Source organism: Phyllostomus discolor, chromosome 13, assembly GCF_004126475.2.
Source record: "Phyllostomus discolor isolate MPI-MPIP mPhyDis1 chromosome 13, mPhyDis1.pri.v3, whole genome shotgun sequence".
Lineage (NCBI taxonomy): Eukaryota > Metazoa > Chordata > Mammalia > Chiroptera > Phyllostomidae > Phyllostomus > Phyllostomus discolor.
The window spans coordinates 41,750,705-41,775,027 of NC_040915.2; the positions used below are offsets into that span (position 1 = coordinate 41,750,705).

A 24,323-nucleotide genomic window follows, 5' to 3' on the forward strand; every position below is an offset into this window, starting at 1 on the left:
GGCTGCCCATGCGCCTCCGGTCTCGGGGCCGCAAGATGGCCCCCACCCCGGCCCCCGCCGGCGTGCCACTGCACGGGAATTCCGCTGCCGACACCGTCCCGGCATGGCGATCACGCCAGGTGGACGGTGGCCTGTGGCCCACGGTGCAGTCTGCCAGAGACCTGCTCCGTCTCTCGCCGGGGGCCAGCAGGGCTCCGAGAAGGAGCGGCTGCCGCCCCAGATGCCCATGGGCCGGCCGGCCAGTGCTGGGGACACAGCTCCAGGGCCCCTGAGAAAGGGGGCCCCGCTGCCCCGTGAGAGCCAGGTGGGGCGGCTGTGCCCTCTGGTTGCTAGTGACAACCTGAAGTCCAGACCCTTAGTCAGAGCTCCCAGTGTTTCCAAGTCTGAGGGGATCGGACAACCCGCACCCGTCCGCCATGGCCCGGGGCCCCCCTGCAGCCCGCGCTCGGGAGGGCTTTACCTCGGTCAGGTTCCGCGCCGTGTCCGGGGAGAGGCTTTTGTCGGGCAAGCTGAGGGACACGTTCTGCAGGTAGTTCAGCACCACCCCGGGGTTCTGGAAGCTTCTCCACTCCTCCGTCAGGTTGGTGATGACGGGGCGGTAGGCGTCGGTGGGCACCTGCAGGCAGGTCCGTGGCGTGAGCTCCTGCCGAGAACAGGAGCCGGCACCCCCTCGCCGTGCCCCGGCCTCCGGTCTCACGCCGGCCCCCACAGTGGCGGTGAGGACGGGCCCCCCCGCCCCGGGGCAGACACCGCCACGTCCCGGTGTCACCGTCCCCTCCTCACCCCGGCCTCAGGAAACCCGCACCCATTTCCTGGGTGACGCGAAGCCCAGAGGGACGGAGGCCAAACTAAGTGTGAGAGCTGGGATTTGAACCCACGCGGGCGGCTCAGGGTGGACAGCTCGCTGCTGCATCAGAGCTGCCTGGCTGCACACACAAACTCCAGAGGGACATCCTCTGTGCGGGCGGACCCCGTGCTCAAGTGCCGGAACGGAGGGGCGCAGCGGGCCGCTGGGCCGCCCGCCCGGGAGACGCCGCGGCGCCCGGCTGCCCGGGGGGCGTCTCGCCGTCCAGTGTGTTCCTCAGGCCCCTGGGGTCACGGACACACGGAGCGGAGACCCTTCTCTCCGCACCCGGAGCGCCACCCACTCTGGCCTCCCCTGCGTGTACCCCATCTTCCCGGACCCCACGCCGCCCACAGGGGACAGCGGGCTGCCCAGCGGGCTCTCGGCAGTCCTGCACGGAGCCCCGCCCTGGCCCAGCGAGAGCGGCACGTGGGGACAGTGGGCATGTGTGTCTGCTCACCAGGGCGCCGGCCGTGGGCGTGACGAGGAGGCTGGGCGGTGTCGGGGACGGCCCGCCGTGCTTTCCTGGGGAGAATGGAGAGCGATCAGAGACAAAAACACAGGCACCGCGCCCCCTAAGGAAGCTCCGCCCTCACGCAAAGCTCCGCCCGCTTCAGGCACAGCCCCGGGAGCCCGGGGGCCGGGGGCGGGAAGGTTTCCGGAGACCAAGGGCCAATGCGTGAGCCGAGCGGGCAGTCTGCACAGACTTCCCAGGTCGAGTTATCCTCCCGTTCGTCTTCTCCCTGCTCGTGGACGCGGTCCCTGCGAGCCACCGCCCGGGAGGGTGACTGCACGTGACGCCCTCAGCCCCGGCCGATCCGGAGCCGAAGGCGCGGCTCCCGCCGCGGGCAGACGTGACGGACAGACGGTGGGCCGCGGCAGGGGCGCCTCCTCCGCCGCCCCGCCCTCCAGACTGGGGGGGGGGCCCCAAGCGAAGGGGGGGTCCTCCCGGCCCCTCGCCCTGACGGCGGCGCAGGTGCTCCTTCGGCTCGGAACCCGTCTGGTTAGTGGTGGACGGGACACAGGGTTCACTGTGAATCACCACCCGCAGTCAGACCAGTGAGGACACCCCAGCCCCAGGGCCCCGCCCGGCCGAGGGCGCTCCCCCCGGCTCGGGGAGTCCCGGAAGGTCGCTTGGGGTGACCTGGAGGGTGACCTGGAGGGTGACCTCATCGCCCCTCGATTGCTCCGGGAGAGCCGGCCCCTGGGCCGGGGTGGGCCGGGGAGGAGGCGGGACGCCGCCCGGACGCCCGCACCCAGAGACGCTGTCTCCCAGGCAGAGCGGCACTCGCCCTGCAGCGCCCAGGACGCGCCCAGGACGCGCCGAGGACCACCCCGTGAGGCACGCGGTCAAGCCAAGGACGAGAAACGAGCGTCCCCCCGTCCACGGGCAGCCTCCGTCCCCGCCGCCCGTACGTGCGCCAGGGAGACGCCGTCCTGCCACGGTGCCCTGAGCGGCAGGGGTCACGCGAGCCTGTGCTGGGGTGAAGCCCGGCCGGTGACAAGCGACCCACACCGTGCCTTGGGCTGGGTTAGAAGGGGTCACGCCCTCTGGGCGGAGCTCGGGGATGGGATCAGACGAGGCTCCCCCCTCCCCCGCCCCCCACCCAGGGCAGGTCACTCAGAGACACGTCCCTCCAGGCACCTGCCGCCCCAGGTCCCCGTGCAGAGAGCAGGTCCCTGCGCAGAGAGCGGGTCCTGCGTCCTCCTGAGGACACGGCATCCCCAGGCCCTGCCGGGCATCAGCCCAGCTGCTGGTCTGAGTGCAGTGGCCTGACCTGGCTCTGGGGACGTCAGGGTCGCTTTCCCCACGCATGCTTTGCCCCACACACCCTGACACAGGACAGGTCCCCACGGGACGTGGTCTTCCGGTGGGTCCAGATCCGGCCCGGCAATGGCTCCCCGGGACCTCAGCGCCAACAGAACACCTGTGCCCACCCCCAGGGACTCGGACGGCCCTCCCCCGGGGGTGGAGCCCCCTGAAACGCTGCCCCGAGTGGGGTCCCGGAGCCCAGAACGTCCTGTGACAAGGGTCTCTGTGACAGCTCTGGAAGCAGTGTCACTGGAGCCGTGAGCCGTCGGGAAGGCAGGGTGGCCTGTGGTCCCGTGTTCCCGTGTGACACAGACATTGGCTGCGTCGGCGTGACAGGCCCCTGGCTGCCGGGCCGCGAAAGGCGGTGGATCGATCCCCTCGTTCCCCCCGGAAGACACTCTACTCTGTCCCGTCACTCCCGTGAAAGGGAATGAATTTCATTTTCCAGTGACAGATGGGAGTGTCAGCGGCTGCAGGGGACGCAGCGGGCATCCCTGTACTGCTGAGACCAGCACCCTGCTCTCCCCCGGGTCTCAGACACGGCCGAGCCCACCCCACTGCCACGCCAGGGTCGGGGGGGCCCAGGCCGCTGGGAGTCAGCACATCAGAGCCCCCGGCCACAGGGAGGGGCCCCGCAAAGTGCAGGGACCAGCTGGGAAGGGGCGAGGTGGGGCCAGTCCTGTCTCAGGGGATGGCCGAATGAGGAGCCCTTGCTTTCTGCGGAGGTCGCCGGAGCAGGAGGACGACCTGACTCTGGGGGAATGGCAGCCACATTATCACCCTGAGGAAGCTCGGAGGCAGGGTCAGACAGGGGTCCCTCATGACATCATGTGAGCACCTGGATCAAACCAGTTCTGAAGCAGGTCCTTCCACGGTTTCCATTATGTGAGATTAAAAAAAAACCAAAACCCTATCTTGGCCTAAGTTGTCATTGTTGGGTTTTCTGTCACAGAGTCATCCAAGTCCTAACAACTGAGAGGCTCCATGTCGGGACCTGGGCTGTTCACCCCCGGGCCTGACCCCCCCACGTCCCCACTGCTCTGGGGTCAGTGCAGTGGCCAAACAAGGAATGTCTGTGACGTGCTGCATGGTGACTGTGCCTCGTGGCCCGATTACTCCACGTGAAAGTGAAGAAACAGCATACTCTCTTGTGGGCAGAAGGAAAAGGGGACTGTAAGGAAAGTAAACATTCACTCTGAGCCCTGGCTGGTGTGGCTCAGTGGATTGAGTACCAGCCTGTGAACCAAAGGGTCGCTGGTTCGATTCCCAGTCAGGGCACATGCCTGCATTGTGGGCCAGGTCCCCAGTAGGGGGCACTCGAGAGGCAACCACATACGATGTTTCTCTCCCTCTCTCCTTTCTCCTTTCCCCTCTGTCTAAAAATAAATAAATAAAATGTAAAAAAAAACCCATTCACGTTGAAAGGAGCTGAAACGTGTGGGGGCACGGCCCTGTGCTCTGGCCTCATGGCTGGTCACGGCTCGTCACAGCTCGTCACGCCTCCTCACCACTCGTCTTCCCAGCCCCTGGCCCAGGGCAGGGTGTCGGGCGTCAACCCCTCACAGAGGCAGGGCTGGGGTTTGCAGGAAGACTCGCAAGGTCGCGTGTCACACAGTCCCAGGCACAGGGAATACCCAGGGGGGACGGACCCACAGAGGCGGGCAGTTAACGGTGACGGGGGACCCCCGAGGGGGTGGGAGTAGCAGGCCCCCTCCGGGCCAGGGGTGCTTGCAGCCTGGGGGCAGGCCTGCACGGTGTGCGCACGGTGACCGCCACCCATGGTGCTTTGCAGCAGGGAGGCCGGTGGTGTGTCAACTTTACCTGGATGCAAACCCACCAAACCCAGACAGAGAAAACGGGGCCTCCCAGTTCTCAGGACTCCTGAGAGCTGGGGGCAGCTTGAACCCAGGCCCGCAGGCCCCTCGGCCCCCCTCTGTGCGGGGCAGGGAGGGGCAGCCCCAGGCGCCCCGAGGGCCCGCCAGGGAGCCGGGTGTGTGGGCAGCCGATGGCAAACATGCACTGGTCCGCTGCACGGACGGGCCTGGGTTTTTGCCCCCCAAAGCTTTCTGGAATCGTCCGTCACACAGACTGAGAAACTCCGGGTCTCCGGAGGCCATTAATCTAAGTGAGTTTCTGGCAAACGGCTACTTCTGCCTCAGGGAACAGGTGTTGTAGGAAAAGCGGTTGTATTTATGAGCTTCGTGGGGACACTCGCCCCCGAGTGCTGACGCTGCATGGGGGAGTGGGGAGGAGGCGCCCCCAGGGCAGGCGCCGGCCAGCCCTGCCCGCACCACACACGCAGCGGCCCCGCCCCGGGCCCGCCCCCAAGGTCCCGCCCCTGCCCCACACGGCCCCACCCCCGGGCCCGGCCCCGCCCCCGCGTGGCCCCCCACTGACCTACGGCCGCCCAGAAGTACAGGGCGACCTCCTCCGGCGTCAGCGCCCGCTCCCAGATGATGAACTCGTCGAAAGCCCCGTTCTCGTAGCACCTGCTGCGGTCCTGCCCCGAGCCGATCACCAGGTTGGCGCCGGGCTCCCCGTAGGCGTGGGACACCTTCCCGCGGGGGTCCGCCGCGCTCAGGGTGCCGTTGACGTAGACCTTCAGGCCCTCCTTGGACCTCCAGGTGAACAGGACGTGCGTCCAGTAGGGGCCTGGGGACAGCGAGACTGCCTTGCCGCGCGCCGCCGTGGGAGGGGGCGCGCCGCCGTGGGAGGGGGCGCCGGGCGCCTGCCTCCCGGGTTTTGGGGACACCCCTCGTTCTTGACTTGGCTGGTCCCCGCTACCGTGGGCGAGTCCGCACGTAGGTCCTACGACGGGCCTGGCCTTGCTCCGCCCCCTGGGGCTTGGGAGGGGACCCGCCCCCACCCCCAGGTCCCGAGGGCGCTCTAGGAGACCCTTGGCTGTTTTAAATAAGAGCCTCCTCTCTTTTACACCAAGACGGAGTAATAACCAACGGATGGAGTAAGTTACTCAGGACGCTCTTTAAATCCTCAACTCCCAGCCTAGCCTAACCCGCTTCGGTTCTGATGCAGGGCGCGAGGCCTCAGCCAGCGTGGTGCCCCGCGGGGGCCGGGACCGCCCTCCGCGGGGAGCTCCTGTGCGCCGTCCGGCCGGCACCAGGGGCACCGGGGCCGCGCTCGCCAGCTGGGAGAGTGACCACGTGGCTGTGCCCCGCCGGGGCCCGGGCTCCGGTCCGCACGTGCCGTGTGTCCGCGCGCCCTCGAGGACGTGCCCCCGGGAGGAACCGGCCTCCCCTGGCCCCGGGCGCCCCCTGAGCTCGCCCAGCGGTTCCATCAGCCCCCCCCCCCCCAACCCCGCTCTGGGCGGAGCGCCGTTCCGACTCCGAGCCTCTGCAGAGCAGGCGGGCCTAGGCCGGCCCGAGGTGTTCTTGCCCGTGGGCTGGGAGCAGGGAGGCGGAACCCTTCGAGGGGCCTGTGAAGAGCGTGTCGCCCGGCGGCAGCCCCCCGCCTCCCGGGCGGGAAAACAGCCAGGGCTCAGCTGACCGCCCCTTAAAACGTGTCCGGCCCGAGAGGGGCCCGGCACCCAGCCAGCCCCCCAGAGCAGCGAGCTGGGACTCTCGCTCGAGACTCGGGTGGCAGCTGCCACGTGCCGAGGGCCACCAACGGGGTGCAGGCGGTTCCGGGGGGGGGGCGGGGCAGAGGTCGTCTCCGGTCCCCAAGACCAGAGAGGACAGAAGTGCGAGAGCCTCTCAAGGTGCACGTCCGCTGGGTTCTCCTCCTCTCGGGGCGGAGGGACGAGCCCGGCCCCTCGTGCGCGTGCGCACTGCACTCTGGGGGCGCCCCGCACGCAGGCTGCGGGGCGGCCCCTGTTAGGAGCGAGGAGGCCGCGGCGGCTGCAGGGGCGGCGGCGGCCGCACAGCTCACACGCACAAGGGACCGGACCCAGGCCGCCGGCTCCGGTTCCGTGTTTTGTAACTGAGACGGGCGGCCTCCTTTAACGGGGCCAGAAAGCGAGTTTTCCTTAAATATCCGACGGAGGCCGTTTCCTCCCGGAGGACACCATTCTCGCCTCGGTCTGCCCCCTCGACCTCCGCACTTCCCATCTCGTCACCCCCAGACACCCCACACACTTCCGGGTCCCCGTCACCTCTCCCCTCCCAGCTTGTACCCACCCCCCCCTCCACGCCCAGGGTGACCTGTGGCAAGGAGCCATGAGAAAGCGAGAGTCACCGGACCGAACCGCACCGGCCTCTCGGCAGCTGCCCGGTGACACGACCCCCCGCCCCCACCAGACGTCTTCCCAAGCAGCCCTTGCGGGAAGGGGCTCTGAGCCGGGTCGTCGGGGGTGTCCCCGGGCCCTCGGGGCTGGTGGCGCCCTCACCTGGCGGGCTGAAGGTGGCCTCCCACGTCATGAAGTTGTCCCGCGCGTACAGCTCCACGGAGCCCTTGCCGTCACTGGAGCAGATCTTGAACTCGTCGGAAATGACCTGCCCGCCGTACGCAGAGGAGGCCAGCGGGGACTGCGCGCCTTGGGTCTTCCAGAAGAAAGAGAAGGTGACCCCTGAAGAAGGGAGAGGCCTCGGGCTGTGACCGCCGACAAGCAGAAGGGGCTTAGCCTCTCCGCTCTTTTTCACTGCAAACAGCACCTTTCCTCCTCCCGCTAGAGACAGGGCGCGTCCCGCTCAGAAAGCTCGGGCAGGAATAACGGGAGAGGCTTATCGGGAGCTCCCTGGTGCCAGGCACGCTCCCGAGAGCCCTGAGGGGGCTTTGTGCCCAGATGCCACGAAGACCAGCCACTCCGCAGGCGGCGAGGCGGAGGCCACGAGCCCCAGGCCGCTGGCTGAGCAGCCGGCCGAGGTTCTCGTCGACGCCCAGCCGCCTGGCTGCAGGCAGAGGTCTCCGGTCACCGGCGTTGGCTGTCCGCACGGCTCCTGCGAGGGCACACGGGCGCTCGCCGAGGCGCCGGCTGGGCCAGGGAATCCGCTCGTGTTTTCCGTGAAAGGACAGACACGCTTCTCCTTCTCACCGGTGACTTTATCGGTCTGGACTGTCTCAGTGTGCCGGCTCTCTCCCGCGTGGGAGAGCACCCACTGTTCTCATTAACGTCCCCATCTGACGGCCGTCACCTTCGCACGGCCCACCCGGCCGCGGAGCGCCGTCCGGGGAGAAACCTGCAGCGCGAGACCTCGCAGACCGCCCCGACACGTCCGTCAGGCACAGCGCCCGCTCCGCACACGGCACACGTCTTTTCCCGTGTTCCAGCTGCGTTTTCACCTTCCGTGCAGTAACAAAGCATGACGTGCCGAAAACATTGCTTGTTTTCTTCCACCTTCGATATTTAAATGGCTACACAAACATTCACCAGTTTTGGTACGTTTTTTAAAAACGCACGCCGATTCCACAGCTGTCACCACACGACCCGACAGCATTGTTCCAGATGGAGTCAGACAGCCGCGCGCTGCCCGAGCATCGGGCAGGAAACAACCCAGCGAACTGCTGGCCAAGCCCGCGGCTGCTTCCGTGTCTCGTCTCTAGAGACGCCTCACGAGGGAAGAGCGGACCCGCGCTCCCTGCTGTCAACCACGGGCTCCTCCCTGCGCCGCGAGCTCCCTCCTGCGCCCGCGGGCGCGCCTCCGAGTCCTCAAGAGGCGTCTGCACCGCGCCACCTTCTAACGCCGTCAGCTTCTCAGCCCCCACAGAACTGGAATCGTGCCCTGCTTGCAGGTCTGCATCAGGATAAAGCCCGGCCGGGAACTTCTGGTCACAGGGGAGCCCACTGTCAGGGGTCAGAGAGCGGGGACGGTCGGCTCCCCAGGGAGGGACGGAGCGGGGTGCACAGGGGCCTGCCCGGGCGCGGATGGGGCCCCGAGGACCCATGGCCTTGCCCGCAGGTTGGAGGGAGCGGCCCCAAACTCGGTGTGCCTCCGTCACTGGGAGCCACCGGAGCCTGGAGGGCGCAGCCGCCCCGAGGGTGCAGGCCTGGCCCGAGGCCGCCTTCCTGCCTGGGGGCTGGGCCTCGGGCGAGGGCAGCGGCGTCCACACCGGGCTGGAGGCTCGGCCGGATGCCAGACGGTGAGCCACTGCCTCTCGGAGCGCTGACGGGGTCGGTCTGCTTCTCTGACCCCCTGACATTTGCCCTTTGTTTGCCCGAGGGCGACTGCATGTGCGTGCACGAGTGTGTGAGTGTGCACGTGTGCACGGCCGGCCGTCTGCCTGGACTCAGCGTGAGGAAGCTGGAGGCAGACCCAGCTGCCTCTGCCCCCCAGCCTGGCCGGGCTCCGGGTGACCGGGCTCGGCGATGCTGGCGGACGCGGGCGGAGGGCTGTGCCCAGAGCCGAGTGGCACAGGCCCGGGACAGGGTGGGGGGCAGAGGGGACGGCCAGGTGCCTGGTCTGTGGTACAAATCCAGGCCTTCGGTTTTACCCTCGAGTGACGTAACAGCCGGTCTCCGAGAGTCACTGAGAAGAAACCATTTGTCGTCGACTGCGAGCTCGGCCCCCAGCGGCGGCCGGCCTGTCACGTGGTACGAGTGGACGTGTCTGTGACGCTGTTCACGCGTGGCTTGTGGCGACGGGACTGTTGCTGGTTGACAGTTGTGTTGCACTGCACGTTGGTGCGTTCAAAACCCTGATGTGATCAACGTGAGCGTGCAAAACACACGTAATTACGTAACCTGGTTTGGAAGCCCTTCGTTCTTTAGAAACATGTAAGGCCTGGCTGGGTGCGTTGTTGCTCCCTGCACCCAAAGGTGGCGGTTCGACCCCTGGTCAGAGAGCGTCCGGGAGGCAACCGATCGATATTTCTCAAGTCGATGTCTCTCTCCCTCCCTTCCCCTCCCCCCTCTAAAGTCAATAAACGTATCCTCAGATGAAGAGTAAAATGTGTGTGTGTGTGTCCTCAGGAAAACGGAAGGGCCTGGACCTTCCTTGACCTTCCCTGACCTCGGAGAGGCTCAGGCTGGAAGCTGAAGGCACAACGTCCTCCGGGCCCCTCAGGGAGGCACAAGTCCTCAGAGGCAGCCTGTGGTGTGGTCAGCACGACAGACGGGCCTTGGGAAGGTCACTCAGAGGGCGGCTGTGCTGTCCAGGGCCTGGCCGCGCCTCCTGAGCCCGCTCCCGGCAGAGGCGGCCGGCGGGGGCTCAAAGGCGGGGTCACCGCCACGTCCGCCGTCGGCCTCACGCAGGGCGGGACGGCAGGGCCCCGAGACGGGCCCCCCGATCTCAGGAACAGCCAGTTTCACGGGGAGACGCACGCGCATATTGCGAAACGTTTGTTATGAAACAAATTCCCCGTAGGATTTGTGGGAGTCAGTTTTTTTCCAAACACTTTGCTGCATTTAAAAATTCGTTGCATTCCACCCTGTCTTGGCCCAATGCGCTTCTGTCCAGGGAGAAAAATAAAGCTCCTAACTTGGTGTGCGATGAGGGGAGCAAGGCAGACGCCGCCGTGCCCGGGCCCGGCCAGTCACCAGTGGCCGTTCCGCCCGAGGCGTGGACGGGGGCTCCGCCTGGGGCAGGCTGGTGCTTGCACATCCACTCACGCCTCCGCCGGGTCCTCACGGAGCCGCAGCGAGCCTCCCGTGTGAGCACTGTGAGGGGCTCTGCGGCAGGCACTCGGGGGTGTCAGTGCGAAGGAGAACTCTGACGAGAAAACCCCTGAGTGCAACAGTGGCAGATCAGTTCAGCCCTTTTTTTCCTTCTTACGAGCGTGGAATCCTAACGTACCCAGAAAACACAGCGAGGAAGGGTCTGTGCCAACGAGATGAAGAAAGAAAAGGAAAAACATCCAGATGCCACAGGAAATGCGGATCAACGCGAGTGCATAAACATCGTGGAGTTCTGCCAGGCGAGAGGCGCGCGGCCGTGGAGTCAGACGACAGACGACGCGCCGGGGGCGGGGGGCACAGCGCGTGCACCCCTGCACAGGCGACTCTCCCGACGCCCCCCCACACAACGCCAGCTCGCTGGCGTGGAGGGAGCGCTCACCGCCAGCAGGGCGCCTGCTCTGGGGGTTTCACAGACACCGACTCTTCACCCTCCCAGGGCCCAGAGACGTGGGTGTCGTCACGGCCCCGTTTACAGGGGAGGAACCACAGCACAGAGGGGTCGAGGGGCCCGTCCGAGGCCACACCGGCAGCGACACGGCGAGAGGGGACCCCAGCAGCCTGGCGGGGGGTCTGCGCTGTGCCTGGGGGGCCACACTCCTTCCCCCGGAGACGGTGCTTTTTGGGGGAGGGCTCCCTGCCGGAGCTGGACAGGAGTCCCGGGAACTCCTGGGGTTGAGGCGTGCGCGGCGTAGACCCGGACCAGACGAGGAGTCTTGCTGCGTGGACTGTCCCCGCTGTGTCCCCGTGGTGGGCGGGGCAGCTGTCCCCCGGCCACGGGCGCAGCACCGGGCTCCACGTGAACCCCAGGGGCCGCAGGCAGGGAGGGTGCAGCCCCCGAGGGGGCTGTCTTGCCTGGCAGCAGGAGGTGGCTCTGAAGAAGCAGACATGGTGGGGAGCGGGTGGCACCTGGTCGAGGAGGCTCTTATCGGGGGCGGGTGTGTGGGGCGTCTCCAGGCGCCGGAATGCCTGGGCCCCGTGCCACGTGCCTCCCACTGGGGACAAACCCCAGCGCGGAGCCGGGGACGGGACACCTTCCCCACAGCAGCAGAGACAGGCAGCCTCTGGGGGGGCGCCCAGCCACGCCCAGCCCTCCGGGGCCCTGCAGCGGGCCGGGCCGGGCCCAGTTCACAGGCAGGTGCCGGCCCCGCCTGAGCGCAGGCCCGTGTGGCCCAGAAGAGCTCGCGTGGCCGACCCGTGGCCCCGGCCGTGGACCCAAAACCATCCCCCAAAGCTTGGGTCCTTCGACGACCCACGTGTGTCCTCCCTCCCCCGAGTTTTCCCCTCGTGAAGCTTTTGCTGATTTTTGCTGCAATGTCGTCTGTGGGGCCCAGGATCTCGTCCTCGAATTCCCTGGGACACGGTTCCGACGAGGCCACTGAACGAGCAGGTGGCCCGCGAGCTCTCGGACGGACGGCCTGCCTTAGGCCTTACCTGGAGACGCGCACTCTCTCTGCGCTCAGGACAGCGAGGCCGAGGGCTGGACGCCGACCTGGGCGGCAGAGAGCGTCTCCCAGGGAGTCCTGCGGCCCGGATGCCCGCTGGCGGAGGCTCCAGCACCAGGGAGCGGGCGCTCTCCCGGAGAGAGGACGATGACCCGCACCCACCCGTGGGCTGCAGCAGGGCGTCGTCTTGGCCCCGGCCCGCCAGCCCTCGCCCGGGCTGCTCCCGGCTGTCCCCGGGCTCCGTCCCCCGTCTGCATCCTGCACCCCACAGCAGCGAGTGTGCCCCGCACGGCCCAGCCTGGCCCGCCCCCACCGAGCCCCCACCCTCACCGAGCCGGCTTCCGGGAAGGTTCCTCTTCCTCACCCGACTGAGCGCTCCCGTCGCGTGCTTCTGTGCGACGGCCCTCGCGGCCCCAGGACGGGGCTCCGTCCGCATTTCCCCCACCCCTCCTGCCCCCCGTGACAGGTTCACGACTCCGCACCTGACGCCGCCCCCGACGAGGAGACGCGTTCGCACCCGCGCCGCGCCGCGGCCCGCTCACCTTCGGGGCCGCACCGGGCCAGGTTGCTCAGGCAGGAGGTCCGGCGCCTCTCGTCGTACAGCAGCGTGATGCCCTTCTCCCCCTTGAGGTAGATGCCCTTGCTCACCTTCCCCTCCACGAGGTCTGCGGGGGGGGGGACACCGAACATCAGGGGGCTCGGGGGCGGAAACAGGCCCCGGACACGGAAACACACACACGCTCCTCACGTGTATCTTTACACGCCTCTAACGGTGTGTGCTGCCGCGTGACGTTAGAATCGGCCCCAGTTAGTGTTGGACTATTAGTAAATAGATCTCGAGTGATCTGGAAGCTGACGTGAACAGTAACTAATAGATTAACAGCAAGTATGTCGATACTCAGGTCGTGCCGGTGTGTAGCACTGGGCTGGCCAGAAAGTACGCTCGGTTCCCCCATAAAAATAAAAGACCCATTTTTCGTTTCACCAGTAACTTGACTGATTTGGGTATTTTGAGGATGTCGGCCGTCTCCTGTGTGGAAAAACGCTGCTTTTCTCAGTCGTTGTCTCGACTGGATCGCGACCGAGTCCGGCCGGCCCGCCGACCGCGGAGCACCGTGCGGCGGGAGGTGTGCAGACTGCACCTCCTGCGCCCGAGCAGCCACAGCGCCTTCCCCGCACACGGCACAAACCTTTGCTTCCACCCCAGCTGCACGTTCACCTTTCTTAAAAAAGTAAAGCGTGATACACCGAAGATGTTGCTTGCTTACTTCTGTCTTCAGTGTTAAAATGGCTACACAGACGCCCCCCAACTTGGATGGTTTTAAACGCAGGCGGATGTGACAGAGCTCACAACTCGGTCTAACGAGATTGTTTCGAACGTGGTTGCAGGCGACGAGAACCGCCTCATGGAAAAAAACGAGCGAACTTTTCGGCCAACCCGACACGCTCTGCGCTGTAACGAGGCCGCAGTTCCCACGTTTGCCGGCAGCTGAGTTGCCGGGGCCGGTGGAACCGAGGTCCTTCTATGACGCACGACGTCCTGACCTTCCGTTCCGTCCGCGGGCTTTCCGAGCCCCCCACCCCCCACGGCACCTCACGGCCGAGTTCCCGAGCGACACTCGGGACACGAGTGGGGACCTACAGCTGCAGCCCGACGCGCTCCGTTTCGGAGTTCTGGCCAGCAGCCCCGGTCCCTGACATGGGGACCCATGGTCTCTTAAAAACCCATTTTCCGGCTCACGGAGGGACACCCGTCACGGCAGTGGTTTCCAGCCGGGCGCTGCACGGAGCTCTAAACACACAGTGCCCGACTTCCGGGCCGGGGCACCGACCGCCCTTCCCTCAGTGTCAGCTGAAAAGGTGACAGCAGCCAGGGCAGCAACGGTCGCCCGATGTGAGTGAATCAAAACTACACCCATTTCCGGCCAGATCGGCAAACAATAACCTTTCTGGCGTGCTGCAGAACTTGAGCACTTGGTTCACGTGTTCACGTGTGCCATGAGATGGCACGGGCCGACAGTCACGGGCTTGCCGACTTGGTAAGCGGGGACCATAAACCCTGGAGGGTCAGGCGCTCGCGGCTCTCGGGGTCCGAGTCCCCGACACCTCGCCTGTGGGGACGGACGTCGGGCGGGCGTGTGGCAGAGCCCGGCCGCGTGAGGCCCTCGACCTGCCCGCCCGCCTAGGACACTGGTCCGGGAAGCAGGCCCCTCCCGCTGCAGCAACCTCGGTGCAGAGGGACCAGAGGGTGGCGCCCGGCCATCCGGCTGAGTGCCCCGCGGGGCCGACGGTGACCATGACCGTGGCCAGCGGCCCCGGCTCCTGCTGCGCTGAGCCGCGAAGGGGACACGTGCAGCGGGTGGGCCCTGGAGGCCCTTCAGGAAGAAGGGGACTTTGCCGTGACTCTAGGGGGCGAGTGGGTGGCAGAACAGCCTCTCACGACTGGAAAAAATCCGGCTGCAGAGGAATGTGGACGTGAAGGCAGCCCGTAGAGAGCACACGCTTTACGAGGTGTTTTAGAGCAAACCGACTTTCCATTGAGAGGGCCAGCTCAGCCTCCCCCAAGAGTGCAATTCCTTTAAACGTCCAAACGATTTCTATTTTTAGACAATCTCCCGTCCTCTATCGGTTTTGTTCTGAAAAGGAGCAGCTGGCGTGGAAGGGCCCGGTCATTCTCAATGTCATAGACACCTCCCCACGCAGGGCGGCCCAGGGCGCGTCCCCTCACACCTGACTCCAAGTAGCTCCCGTCCGGACCCGGGCCTGGTCTGTGCCTGGCTGCCGGCACGCTCGCCGGCCCCACACCGAACAGGACTTCCCAGTCACGGTCTTGGGGGGCGGGGGGGTGCCAGTGGGCGGCGGGGTGGGGGACAGTGCTCACCTACGGTGGCGGAGGCGTTGGAGTAGGCGGAGTCGTTGTTGGGCACAAAGGCAGTGTTATGGGAGGGGAGCACAGTGAGGTTGTGCGCGGGCCATGCTGGGTGGACGAGAGGGGAGAAAGCACAGAGAGTGAGTGACACGGAGACAGGTGCAACCGCCATATCTCTCAGCCGGGCCGCCGTGGATGCGCTGCTCCGGCCCCGGGCGTCCTCCCGGCCCTGCCGCCCGCACGGCCTTCGGCCTCGCTGTGGCTCCCGCTCGGTGGCCCCGCTGGGTCACTGTGGCGGCCGCGGGATCCAGCCACAAACTTGGGTCCCCACCAGCCGGCTCCAGCTCCCTCCTGGACACCGCGTTGAGAGATATGACGCTGGACTCGGCCACACGGCAGCCCGAGTGGGAGATGGGTGGGGTGACGTCACAGACACTGATGGGACAGAAACACAGCGTGAAAACAGCATGGTGTGATGACACAGGCACAGGACGACAGAGGACCAGCAGCAGACACCGGGGCCGGCACCCGTCTCCCCGAGCGGCTGTGACCGCGTGGAAACGCACGGCAGAGCGGGGCCCCATAAACCGGGGGCACGGCACTCGGCGGCGGCCGCGAGGCCGCCGCGCTCGGGCGTTTGGGGCAAACACCCATATCCCGTACGAGGCTGTTCCGGGAAATGGATGCAGCTGGCGAACACAGCCCATCCCGGGGCCGTGGCGTCTCCTCCTAAGAAGGGTGTCTGGACGCGAGCGTCTCCCAGACACGGAGAGGGGTGGACTGAGCCAGGACAGCGGGTTTGAGCGGGGGCGGGGGCGAGAAACACGCTGCTCGTTATTTGAGCTCCCGTGTGAGGTGACTCCACGTTTTCTGTTCCCGGGCCCGCACGGTGAGCCGTGTCGACACGGCACACGGCACTGCACGGGGTGGGGGGGGGGGCGCTCTCCTGGCAGAGGCCGTGAAATAGAGGCCCTGCGCGAAAAAGATCACGTTGAGTCAGGCAATAAACTTCAGCGGGATGGGGGTCCCCCGCAGGGCAGACCTGCTCTCCAGAGCTGTCGGGCTGGGGGACGGCCACCACCACCTCGGCCCTGACTGCCCCCCACTCTGCGGACGCCAGAGGCTCGGGCTCCAGCCCGTCACGCCTCTCAATGTGCACATTTTAAGGAGAACATGCCGGAACGTTAGGTGGCAATTTATGGAGCGCATTAAGTCGCAGGGATAAGGGAAACGCCGGCGAGCTGGCGTGGGCGGCATAATAATCAGCAAACGTGCGTTCCTGTTCTGACCCGTCCCCCCACTGGTGCAGGGAGGCCCCGGGTGGCACCAGAGTGGGCTGGCTGCGCGGTCCACCACGGCAGGCACGTCAGCTGCCGGCACGGCCAGGGGCGACCCGGGAGGCCAGATGAAGAGAGAAAAGCACCCCACATCACTCAAAACACGCACTCTTCAGGAAGCTCTGACTGGGCCCTGGCTGGCACGGCTCAGTGGACAGAGCAGCAGCCTTTGAACTGAATGGTCACGGGTTGGAGTCCCCGTCAGGGCACACGCCTGGGTCGCAGGCCGGGTCCCCAGTAGGGGGCGCGCAAGAGCCAACCATCCACTGTGTCTCTCGTACATCAGTGTTTCTCTCCCTCTCTTTTCCCCCTTCCCCCATAAATAAATAAAATCTTTAAAAAGAAAAAGCCCTGGTGGGAGGGGAAAACTGCACTTGGCAATGGCAAGGCCTGCTGAGTCAGACAGAGACCACTCTCCGTGGACCTGGGGACCCCGACCGCGGGGAGCGCTGGAGGTGGCGCCGCCCTGCCCCGAGGGGGGCTGTCGAGACGTGGGAGCCGCCGATGGGCAGGTGCGCGCCGGAGGAGGCTCTGCCCACGCGCACCGGCGCTCCTCTCGGCTGGCGAGGCCCAGCCCTCGGCGGGCCCTGGGTGGGCCCATGTGCACAGGCCAGGGGGAGGCCCGCCCCGCGCCCTGGGGAATGCACACCCGGACCCCCGACAGTGCACAACACAGCCGCTTCCGACGGAGGCTGTTGGGGAAACCCGCTGCGGCGTCTGCACCGTCAGCTCCGTCCTCAGCGCGAAAGCGCACGCACAGTCCTGCCTGGGATGGCGACGGTTACGGGGGGTTGGGTTGGGGGGGGGCTCGCCGCCCTGGCTTCCAAGCAGGTGTGGCTCACGCGTCCCCCCGGTGGCCCCGGCCCCAAGCCCCCGCCCCCACAGCCTCGGGGTCCTCCCATCCATGTCTACCTCCGGTCGTTTCCTGAAGTTCGCGGATGCCGTCCACGGGCGCCAGGGGCCAGTAGTGGGAAGCGGTGAGCAGGACCTCGAACCCTGGGGGCAGAGCACAGGGAGGTGAAGTCCCCGTCGGGGAGGAAGGGACCCGTGCGACCCGCTGTCGGCCGCCTGCACCCTGAGGTGGGGGGAGGGGAGTCACCCAGGGACTGCAGGTCACACTGAAAAGGCACCTGAGCACGCTCAATGCCCTCTTCTGGCTTTACAAACAGAGCTCTCTGTGAATGGAAAGTCGATCAATACTTCCTGGACGGGAGACTCGTGGTAAGGAGGGACACGCAGACGCCTTTTAACCTGAGCAAACGGACCCGCGCTCGACGCCGCACACCCCTGCCCTCGGGGGGGGGGGGGGAACGAGCGTGCTCGGGGCCGGGTCACGGTTCAGCGTCGTCGTTCTGGGGAAACGGCCGATGCCGCCCGTCGAGGGAAGGAACCCGGGCTGGGAGGAGGCGGAGGCGGCGGCAGCGGACCAGCGTTCCCGGCGCCGCGCCACCCGGCGGTGCACAGCTGCCCGCGCCTGTCCCGGCTGCCGACTGCGGGGGCTGCGGGGGCTGCGTTCTCAGACGACACGCAGAGGTGAGGGGTGCGGTGCTTCTGCGGCGGCCGCGCTGCAGGCCGGCCTCGGGGGCGAGGCCCACGCACACCTTTACCCCGCCCCGTCCCGGCCGGTCTGCTCAGGGTCCTGCACACGGACAGCTGATCACGCCTGGCTGCAGTCACTTCGCACCGTCCCGCGTGGCCCGTGTGCTCCGAGTGGGCGTGGCTCCGTGCAGACATGCTCCTTTCCGGAGTGTTCTTCTCGCCCCATGTCCTGTCGCCTGTCCCTTTGTTCCCGTCTCCCCACCCTCCCTGGGGCCCCTCGAGGGGCCGCTGGGCCCCCCACTCGCTCCTCCCTCGGCTCTGCTGGGGGGTGAGCCCGTCCCTGGGACCAGGTCCCAGACGCGGGGACCACGGCCCCGGGGACCGGACGCGGGCCGCCCGCCCTGCAGGGTCGCCGGGTCGCAGGGCAGGACGGCCTCACAGAGCGGCCCGGGTGCCGTGCATCGTGCCGGACGGGTCCTGGAGAGCAGAGAGCAGCGGCAGCAGCAGCACTAAAGTGAAGGGCTGTGCTGGCGATGAGAGCGAAGAGCCATTACGCACGAGACAGGAATGTGGGGAGTGAAAACCGTTACGCACAGTGAAGGAATGTGGCGAGGAGGCGTGTGCAGACCTCACAGGCGGGTGTCAGGCGGTCCCCTGCACTCGCACAGCCATGCTGGCCGCACGGAGGGGGCGTGCTCTGGGGACCCCCGAGCGCACGCGGGAACGCAGCTGATGGCAGCGGCAACAGCAGGGGCGGAGCCTCAGACCAGAGGGGACGTGTCATTCGGCAGAAGCTCTCAGAGCCGGCCCGCCCTCTGCACACCTCCCTCTTTGCTCCGGCAGCTTCCCACGGCCCAGCACCCACCTGAACGTGGGGGAGAACCTTAGACTCTAATGAAGCAGAACAGCTCCCGCCCGGGGCGGGGGGGGCGGGGCGGGGGGGAGCCGGCGGTGAGCTGGGCCACGGCAGTCTGTGAAAGTCGGCACGGAACACCAGATGGAGGCCCACCGGACGGGGACCCGCTGCTGTCTCTGTGGGCGTGCCCCCCGTGTCCGGTGAGAGAGACTCCTCTCACGAAGACGCTGTCGGCCCAGGAACATCGGGGCACGGGACGCGAGCAGACGGTTCAGAGGAAAAGGAGAGGGAACCATTTCTAAACGTGCGGAAAGACGGTGCAGCTCGCTGGCAGGGCTCGACAGCGTGTGGGAGGGACGGAGAGCCAGCCCTGTGCCCCCCGGGCAGCGGAAGGTTAGAGGTGCTGCCCTAGCAGGTTCCCCCCCTTCTGGGGCAGTCCCCTCCGGCCTCGCTTTTCCAGAGAGCGACAGGAGATGCCTGAACACGTGTTAAGCCCGAATTCCCTTCGACCTAGTAACCCCACTCCTGGGAACTTATTCTCGAGGTAAACCCTCACTTGTGATCAAACACCTGCGTCCAGGGGCGTGTGCCGCAGGTCTGTGGTATTTGTGTCCACATCCGGCAGACGGTGCACACGCTGCTCACCGAGGGGCCGGCTGCAGGTCCCAGAGCGGCCGCAGGAGCGGCGGCGTGCGGCCTGCAAGGGGGACTCGGTGGGACCGCACAGGCCGGCACCCACCAGGCCCCCGTTTGCAAAAAGGTCTTCTGCTACAGGACCACGAGCGCGTCACTCTGCGGCATAATGACGCCACACGCAAGCACACCCTACGGCGTTTCAGGTGAAACGGCCCACGTCACGCCCCCACCAGGGGAGTCACTCCCGCCGGACCCTGTAGAATGCTCTTTGAGTTGGATGGTTAAGTTCAAAGAGTCCAGGGGGTCCCGGTCAGGGGGCTCTGCCAGTTGGAGGGCTCCCTGGTCGGCCCAGGGGGCGGGTTTGATCCCCGGTCAGGGCGCAGACGAGGATCGGCCAGCGAATGCGTGAGCGAGCGGAACCACCGGCGGGTGTTTCTCCCTCCCCTCCTACCTCCCTCCCCCGTCTGTAAAATCAGTCAGGAACACCCAGGGGAGGGGAGTGTGCGTGGCAGGAGCTGTGTGGGTGCACCCCAGCTGTTCAGGGGGTGCAGCGGGAAGAAATGGGGGACAGGTGTCGGCGGGACGCCCTGGACTCGGACGCCGGTGTCTGGGGCTCACTCAGAGAGCCGGGGCGCCGGGAGCAAGACCTGGGCTTCGGGTCTCACCGTCTCTGTGTCCCCCTCAGATGCGGGGACCGCACTCACTTTAAAGGTGTGTTAGGGCTTGCTTTGCGATGAGAACAGCCCTCGGTGATGTCCACTCTGCACTTTCAGGTGGAAACGGGCCGCCCACCCCCACACCGAACGTCTGAGTCTTGGCCCACAGGCCCCCCCCCCCACCCCAGCACACGTGCGGGCCGCCCGTCCCCCGGTCAGTTTGCACTCGCGAGAGAGGCCGTCCTTCCCAGGGGCTGTGAGCCCGAAACACAAGCCGCGGACAAAACCGGTTCCGTGACCCTCTTCTCCCCTTGATGTAACAGGGGCTGAAACACGGCCACCCAACCACTGACTCCCGTGCGTGCCAGGGCGACGGGGGACTCGGGCCCCGGACCCGGGCGGAAGGAGAAAGCCGGAGACACCGGTTCTCCTTCTGAGCACGTCTTGTCTTTCCTTTCCCGAAGCCCAGCACCCCCCCCTCCCCGGCCCGGGACGAGCGGGAAGCGGCTCTGACGGACGAGTTAGTCAGCTCGTCGGGGAGAAGTCGGGGAGAAGTCGGGGAGCATCTGCCGCACGAGGAGCAGACGTGCCTTCCGGCCCCTGGTCTCCGAGAAACAGGCCCCGGGTGCGCGCCCTGCCCACCTGCGGATGCCCGGGGGCGGGGGAGGGACATGGCTGTCTGCACGGAAAGTCGGCCCCCCTAGACGGCTGGCGGGGGCCCCACGGAGCACGTGGGTGAACAAACACAGAAGGACTGTACGTGAAATTCTGATTTCTCTGAATCTCTCTGGCCAAATTTCCGTTTGATCAGAAACAAATACTTTTTTTTTTTTTTTTTTGCACCAGGAAGACACAGAACGAAGCCGCACACGTGACGCTGGTGACGCGGCCCCGGACGGGCCATGGGGGCGGCTGCACAGCGAACAGACACGGAATCGCCGTGGGGGCACCTGGAACCACCCCACGGCGGCCCTGTGTCCGCGGTCTCTCCCCTTACAGGGTAGAAACAAGCAGAGAGAACGGCCGCCACGGAGACGTGGGGGTGAAGCTGCTGTAATGACAGGCTCCGGCTGCCGCGGCCTCTAAATAGGCCGGTGAGCCGAGGGGAGCCGCCCGGCCCCCTGGGGGCGGACGGGGGCCGGGAAACTTCTGGGACCCTGGCACGCTGTACGGAAGCTTGCTCTGCTGGTGGCAGAGATCACCCATAAAGCACCTGTCTGCAAACTGCTTAGGGGTGACCTGCGACCTCCAGGCCGGGCCCTTGGGGGATTCAGTTTCCCCGGCCCTCCCAGCCCCCCAGCGCTGCCTGCGGGACAGGGCTGGGCCACCTGGGGCCCGGGAGAAGGTTTCAGAGGTGGGCTGGGGTCCTGGCCTCCCCCCCCCCCTCCCGTGGGCCGCACCATCCGGCAGGAGGCATGGTCACAGGCAAACACAGACGATGCCGAGGTGCGAGCCTGCTTTCCCACTGTTTGCCTCACGAGCCCCAGTCGGCACGGCAGCGGGGAAGGCTGCAAACGTCACGCTGCCTGGGCCGGCGGAGGCACACGGGCCCAAGGATCCAGGCCAGCACGCCCAGTGACGGGCCAGTCCCCAAACGGCCGTGCAGGGTCCTGTCCACAGGAATTTCCTGAGCCCCTGCCTCGCCCACCGCCTGTGGGGCCCTGAGCCGGGCGCCGCAGCAACAGCACCCGCTCGTCCCGACGGCCCCCCAGACGGAAACCCGGAGGGGCTGTGGCCGTGAGGGCACCGGGGCGCCGGCCTGCGCTGGGGACCCCGCCGGGTTCCCGACACCCGGCACACCTGCCCGCAAGGCCGGCGCCGGAGAAGGGGCGGGGGCAGGGCACGCGTGTCCTCCCTCCCGCTCAGCGCTGGGTGGGTTGTCTGTCCCCGAGCCAGGGAGAGCCTCTCTCGCCGTCCTCACGGTGGCTGCGCTCCCCGCCTCACACTCCTCCACAGGAAGACGGACGGGACCGTGCACGTGCGGACCAGGGGCCAGCGGCCACCCCTCTGCCACACCCCCACTCGCTGGGGCCGAGACCACAGTCAGGACGTCCCGGCTCAGGGCTGGGTCACGGCGCCAAGGAGACAGAGTCCCTCCCCTGGCCTGGCTCACCCTGCCAGGTGCCCCCACGTCCCTCCCTCCCACGGGCTCCGTCCGAGCACCTGGCGTTGTCCCTGGGCAGGGTGGGCGGGCGGGCCGTGCCCAAGGTCCCTGGGTGTCTATTGTCAGTCAGTCCCCGGGGGTGGCAGTAACCGGGGAGCCTGCCCGTCCCCCTGCGGCTCCGTGGTACAGGCCTGCCGCCGAGGTCAGGGCTGTGCTCACAGCTTCCGAGCGAGGGCCGGGGACACGGGTGGGGGTCGCTCCGCACCACGCACGTGCCCGCCCGGGAGAGAGAAGGGGAAACCGTGCCCGCAAAGCCACTCGCACCTGCCTGTGCCTCTGCCGCGGCGCGGGGGGGTCCCCGCCCTCTCGGTGGCAGCCTGCAGCCGCCTCTGTCGCCCCCGGGAAAGCCTCACTTCGGAGCTTCTGGACCGGGGACTCCCACGGCGAAGGACAGGGGCCTGGTGGCCGGGTGGGGGCCCCCACCGCTCCGTGCTCTCAGCGGGTCTGTGGGCGCCTGGCGCCCGGCCTCAGGGTGGTGACAGCGAGCGGAGGCAGCGCCGGGAGGCGGAAGGGCTGAGGCCTGAGCCGCCGAAGCAGATTGGCGCCGCACGTGTGACGTGAGGCAGACAACGTCCCCCCCAGAACGCTCGCATCTCCTCGCTCACGAGGCTCCCAGCGACCGAGAGCGAGAGGCTCTCGGCACAGACGCACCTGCCTCTCCGGCCACAGCTCGGGGACGTGGGGGGGGGGGGGGGTCGGACGTGCAGGACAAGCAGAGCCCCCGGGAGGGCAGAGCACAGCCGGCAGCTGGCCGGCCCGAGGGGCCCGAGCAGGGCCGCTCCAGGCGGCACCACGGATACACTGACACCTGTGCCCAGCCGCCCGCGGGGCAGGGCGGGGAGGCCGCGCGCCGGCCGCCGCGGCAGAAGCACCCTTACCTGGGTGGGCCTGGGACCTGCAGAGGGCCGGATGCACCTGCACACAGAACGGCACAGAGTGAGACTCGGGACCGCCCGGCGGAGCCCAGCCCGGTGGCGGCGCCCCACCACGGCCGGGGCCAGACGGTACCTGGAAGCCGCAGTGGAGCAGCAGCAGCAGCAGCCGGGGGGGCCAGCAGCCGCGCAGCAGCCCCCGCATGGTGCGCCCGGGGCTGGCGGCGGGGGGCAGCGTGTCCGCCCTAAGGGTCCCTCCCTCGGGGCAGGGGCATCTTCTCGGGGTCTGGAAAGAGCAGGCGGCTGTTTCCCCGCAGTCTGCGGCCGGCGGCCGTCTCGGGGCGGCGGCAGGGGCTCCGTCCTCGCCGGCAGAGTCCCCGGGGATCAACGAACACGCCGCCGAGAGCCGAGCATCCGTGGAACTCGGGGCGGCCAGCTCCAGACGGGCCAGATGAGCCGTCCCAAACGCGGGGCAGCTCGCCCGGCCGGGCAGGCAGCTCGGCGGGCGGTCAGGGCTGCCCGAGCCCACAGCCCCCGCTCCTCCCCGTCCAGGCTGTGGGGAGGCCGTGCCTGTCTCCTCGGCGTCCGGGGTCCAGAGAGCTTCCAGAGGAACTTTGTCCCCGCGCGCACGGCGCCCGAGTCCTCCGGGGCCGCCCGGGGCGTCCACCTCTCACCCCGCTCTGGGTGGGGAGAGGCGGTGATGTCAGGCGGCTCCTCAAACTTTGCTCCGCGCCGGCCTCTATTTATACCCCGCCCGCCCGCCCGGCAGCCCGCCCGCCCGTGCTGGGTCCTAGCTCCAGGCTGTTCCGACAGCGGCCGTCTGGGGGCGGGCGGCTCCGCGGCTGCCTCCTCCCCGTCGGCGCCCTCGCCCCTGGCGCCCTCAGTGTGGAAGCACGCACGGGGGACAGCAGAGCACGAGCTCCGGTCACAGCCGAGTCGTCTGCTGGGGGGTTGGGCGGGGAGAAAGGAGGTGGCATACGGGTGCCCAGGAAGATGCCCCCACAATGGGCCGCCACGTTTCTCTCTTTAACCCTTTCCAAGGAGAGCCGAGGCCAAGGACCCCTTCGCAGGGGACACCGAGCGGCGGCGGCCACAGACCCCAGCGGCCCTGCCACGTCCAGGACGGGCTCCCCGCACGGGGTCGGCCCGGCCCTCAGCCGGCCTGCGCCTTGGTTTACTCAAGGCGCTCCTGCGCCTGACCTGGTCTGAGCACGTGGGCACGCGTGCACGGCGGCCGTCACGGCTGCAGTGGCTTCGGGGCGGGGCTGACCCCACGTCCTGCGCTCACCAGCGGAGCGCCCCCGGGCCAGGCCCCGAGTCTCGAGTCTCGGCCGCACCCCGTGCCCGTGAGGGGGGTCCCCTGCTCCCAGGGCTAGGGCGGCGGTACACGCCGGCTCTCTGCGCAGAGCTCGGGGAAGTGCCGCGCCCCCCCCCCAAACGCCCGCTGTTTTCGGCAGAGCGAGGCCCTCACTCGGGGAACGTCGGGGGAGACGCCAGAGGAGAAGCTGGGCCCCGAGCGCCAGCTGGCGCGTCCCCAGGCCCCACTCTGCGTGGGGAGCAAGTCCTGCACCCGAGGACCCCTGCCGAGGTGGCCACGGGACCGCCAGGCCCCACGAGGGGGGAAGGGTGATGTCCAAACACAGGCGACCGCTTCCCACTCCGGCCTGCAGCGCGGCACCCGCCCGGGCAGCCCAGCACCGGCGTCTCCCTGAACCGTCACCTGGGGTG

At 67.7% G+C, this 24,323-nt stretch overlaps 1 protein-coding gene across 1 annotated transcript in view; it reads right to left on the minus strand.

Moving 5' to 3' along the window:
- The window catches only part of ADGRD1 (adhesion G protein-coupled receptor D1), a 50,984-nt gene extending 28,184 nt beyond the window's left edge, over positions 1-22,800 (minus strand). The window contains exons 1-8 of the mRNA XM_036013649.1: positions 22,602-22,800; positions 16,785-16,868; positions 14,548-14,643; positions 12,209-12,331; positions 7,000-7,179; positions 5,055-5,309; positions 1,305-1,369; positions 461-616 (exon numbers count right to left, since the gene is read on the minus strand). Coding sequence (XP_035869542.1) covers positions 461-616; positions 1,305-1,369; positions 5,055-5,309; positions 7,000-7,179; positions 12,209-12,331; positions 14,548-14,643; positions 16,785-16,868; positions 22,602-22,800 — 1,158 coding nt within the window. The remainder of the gene's footprint in view (positions 1-460; positions 617-1,304; positions 1,370-5,054; positions 5,310-6,999; positions 7,180-12,208; positions 12,332-14,547; positions 14,644-16,784; positions 16,869-22,601) is intronic.
- Between the last annotated feature and the right edge of the window lie 1,523 nt (positions 22,801-24,323).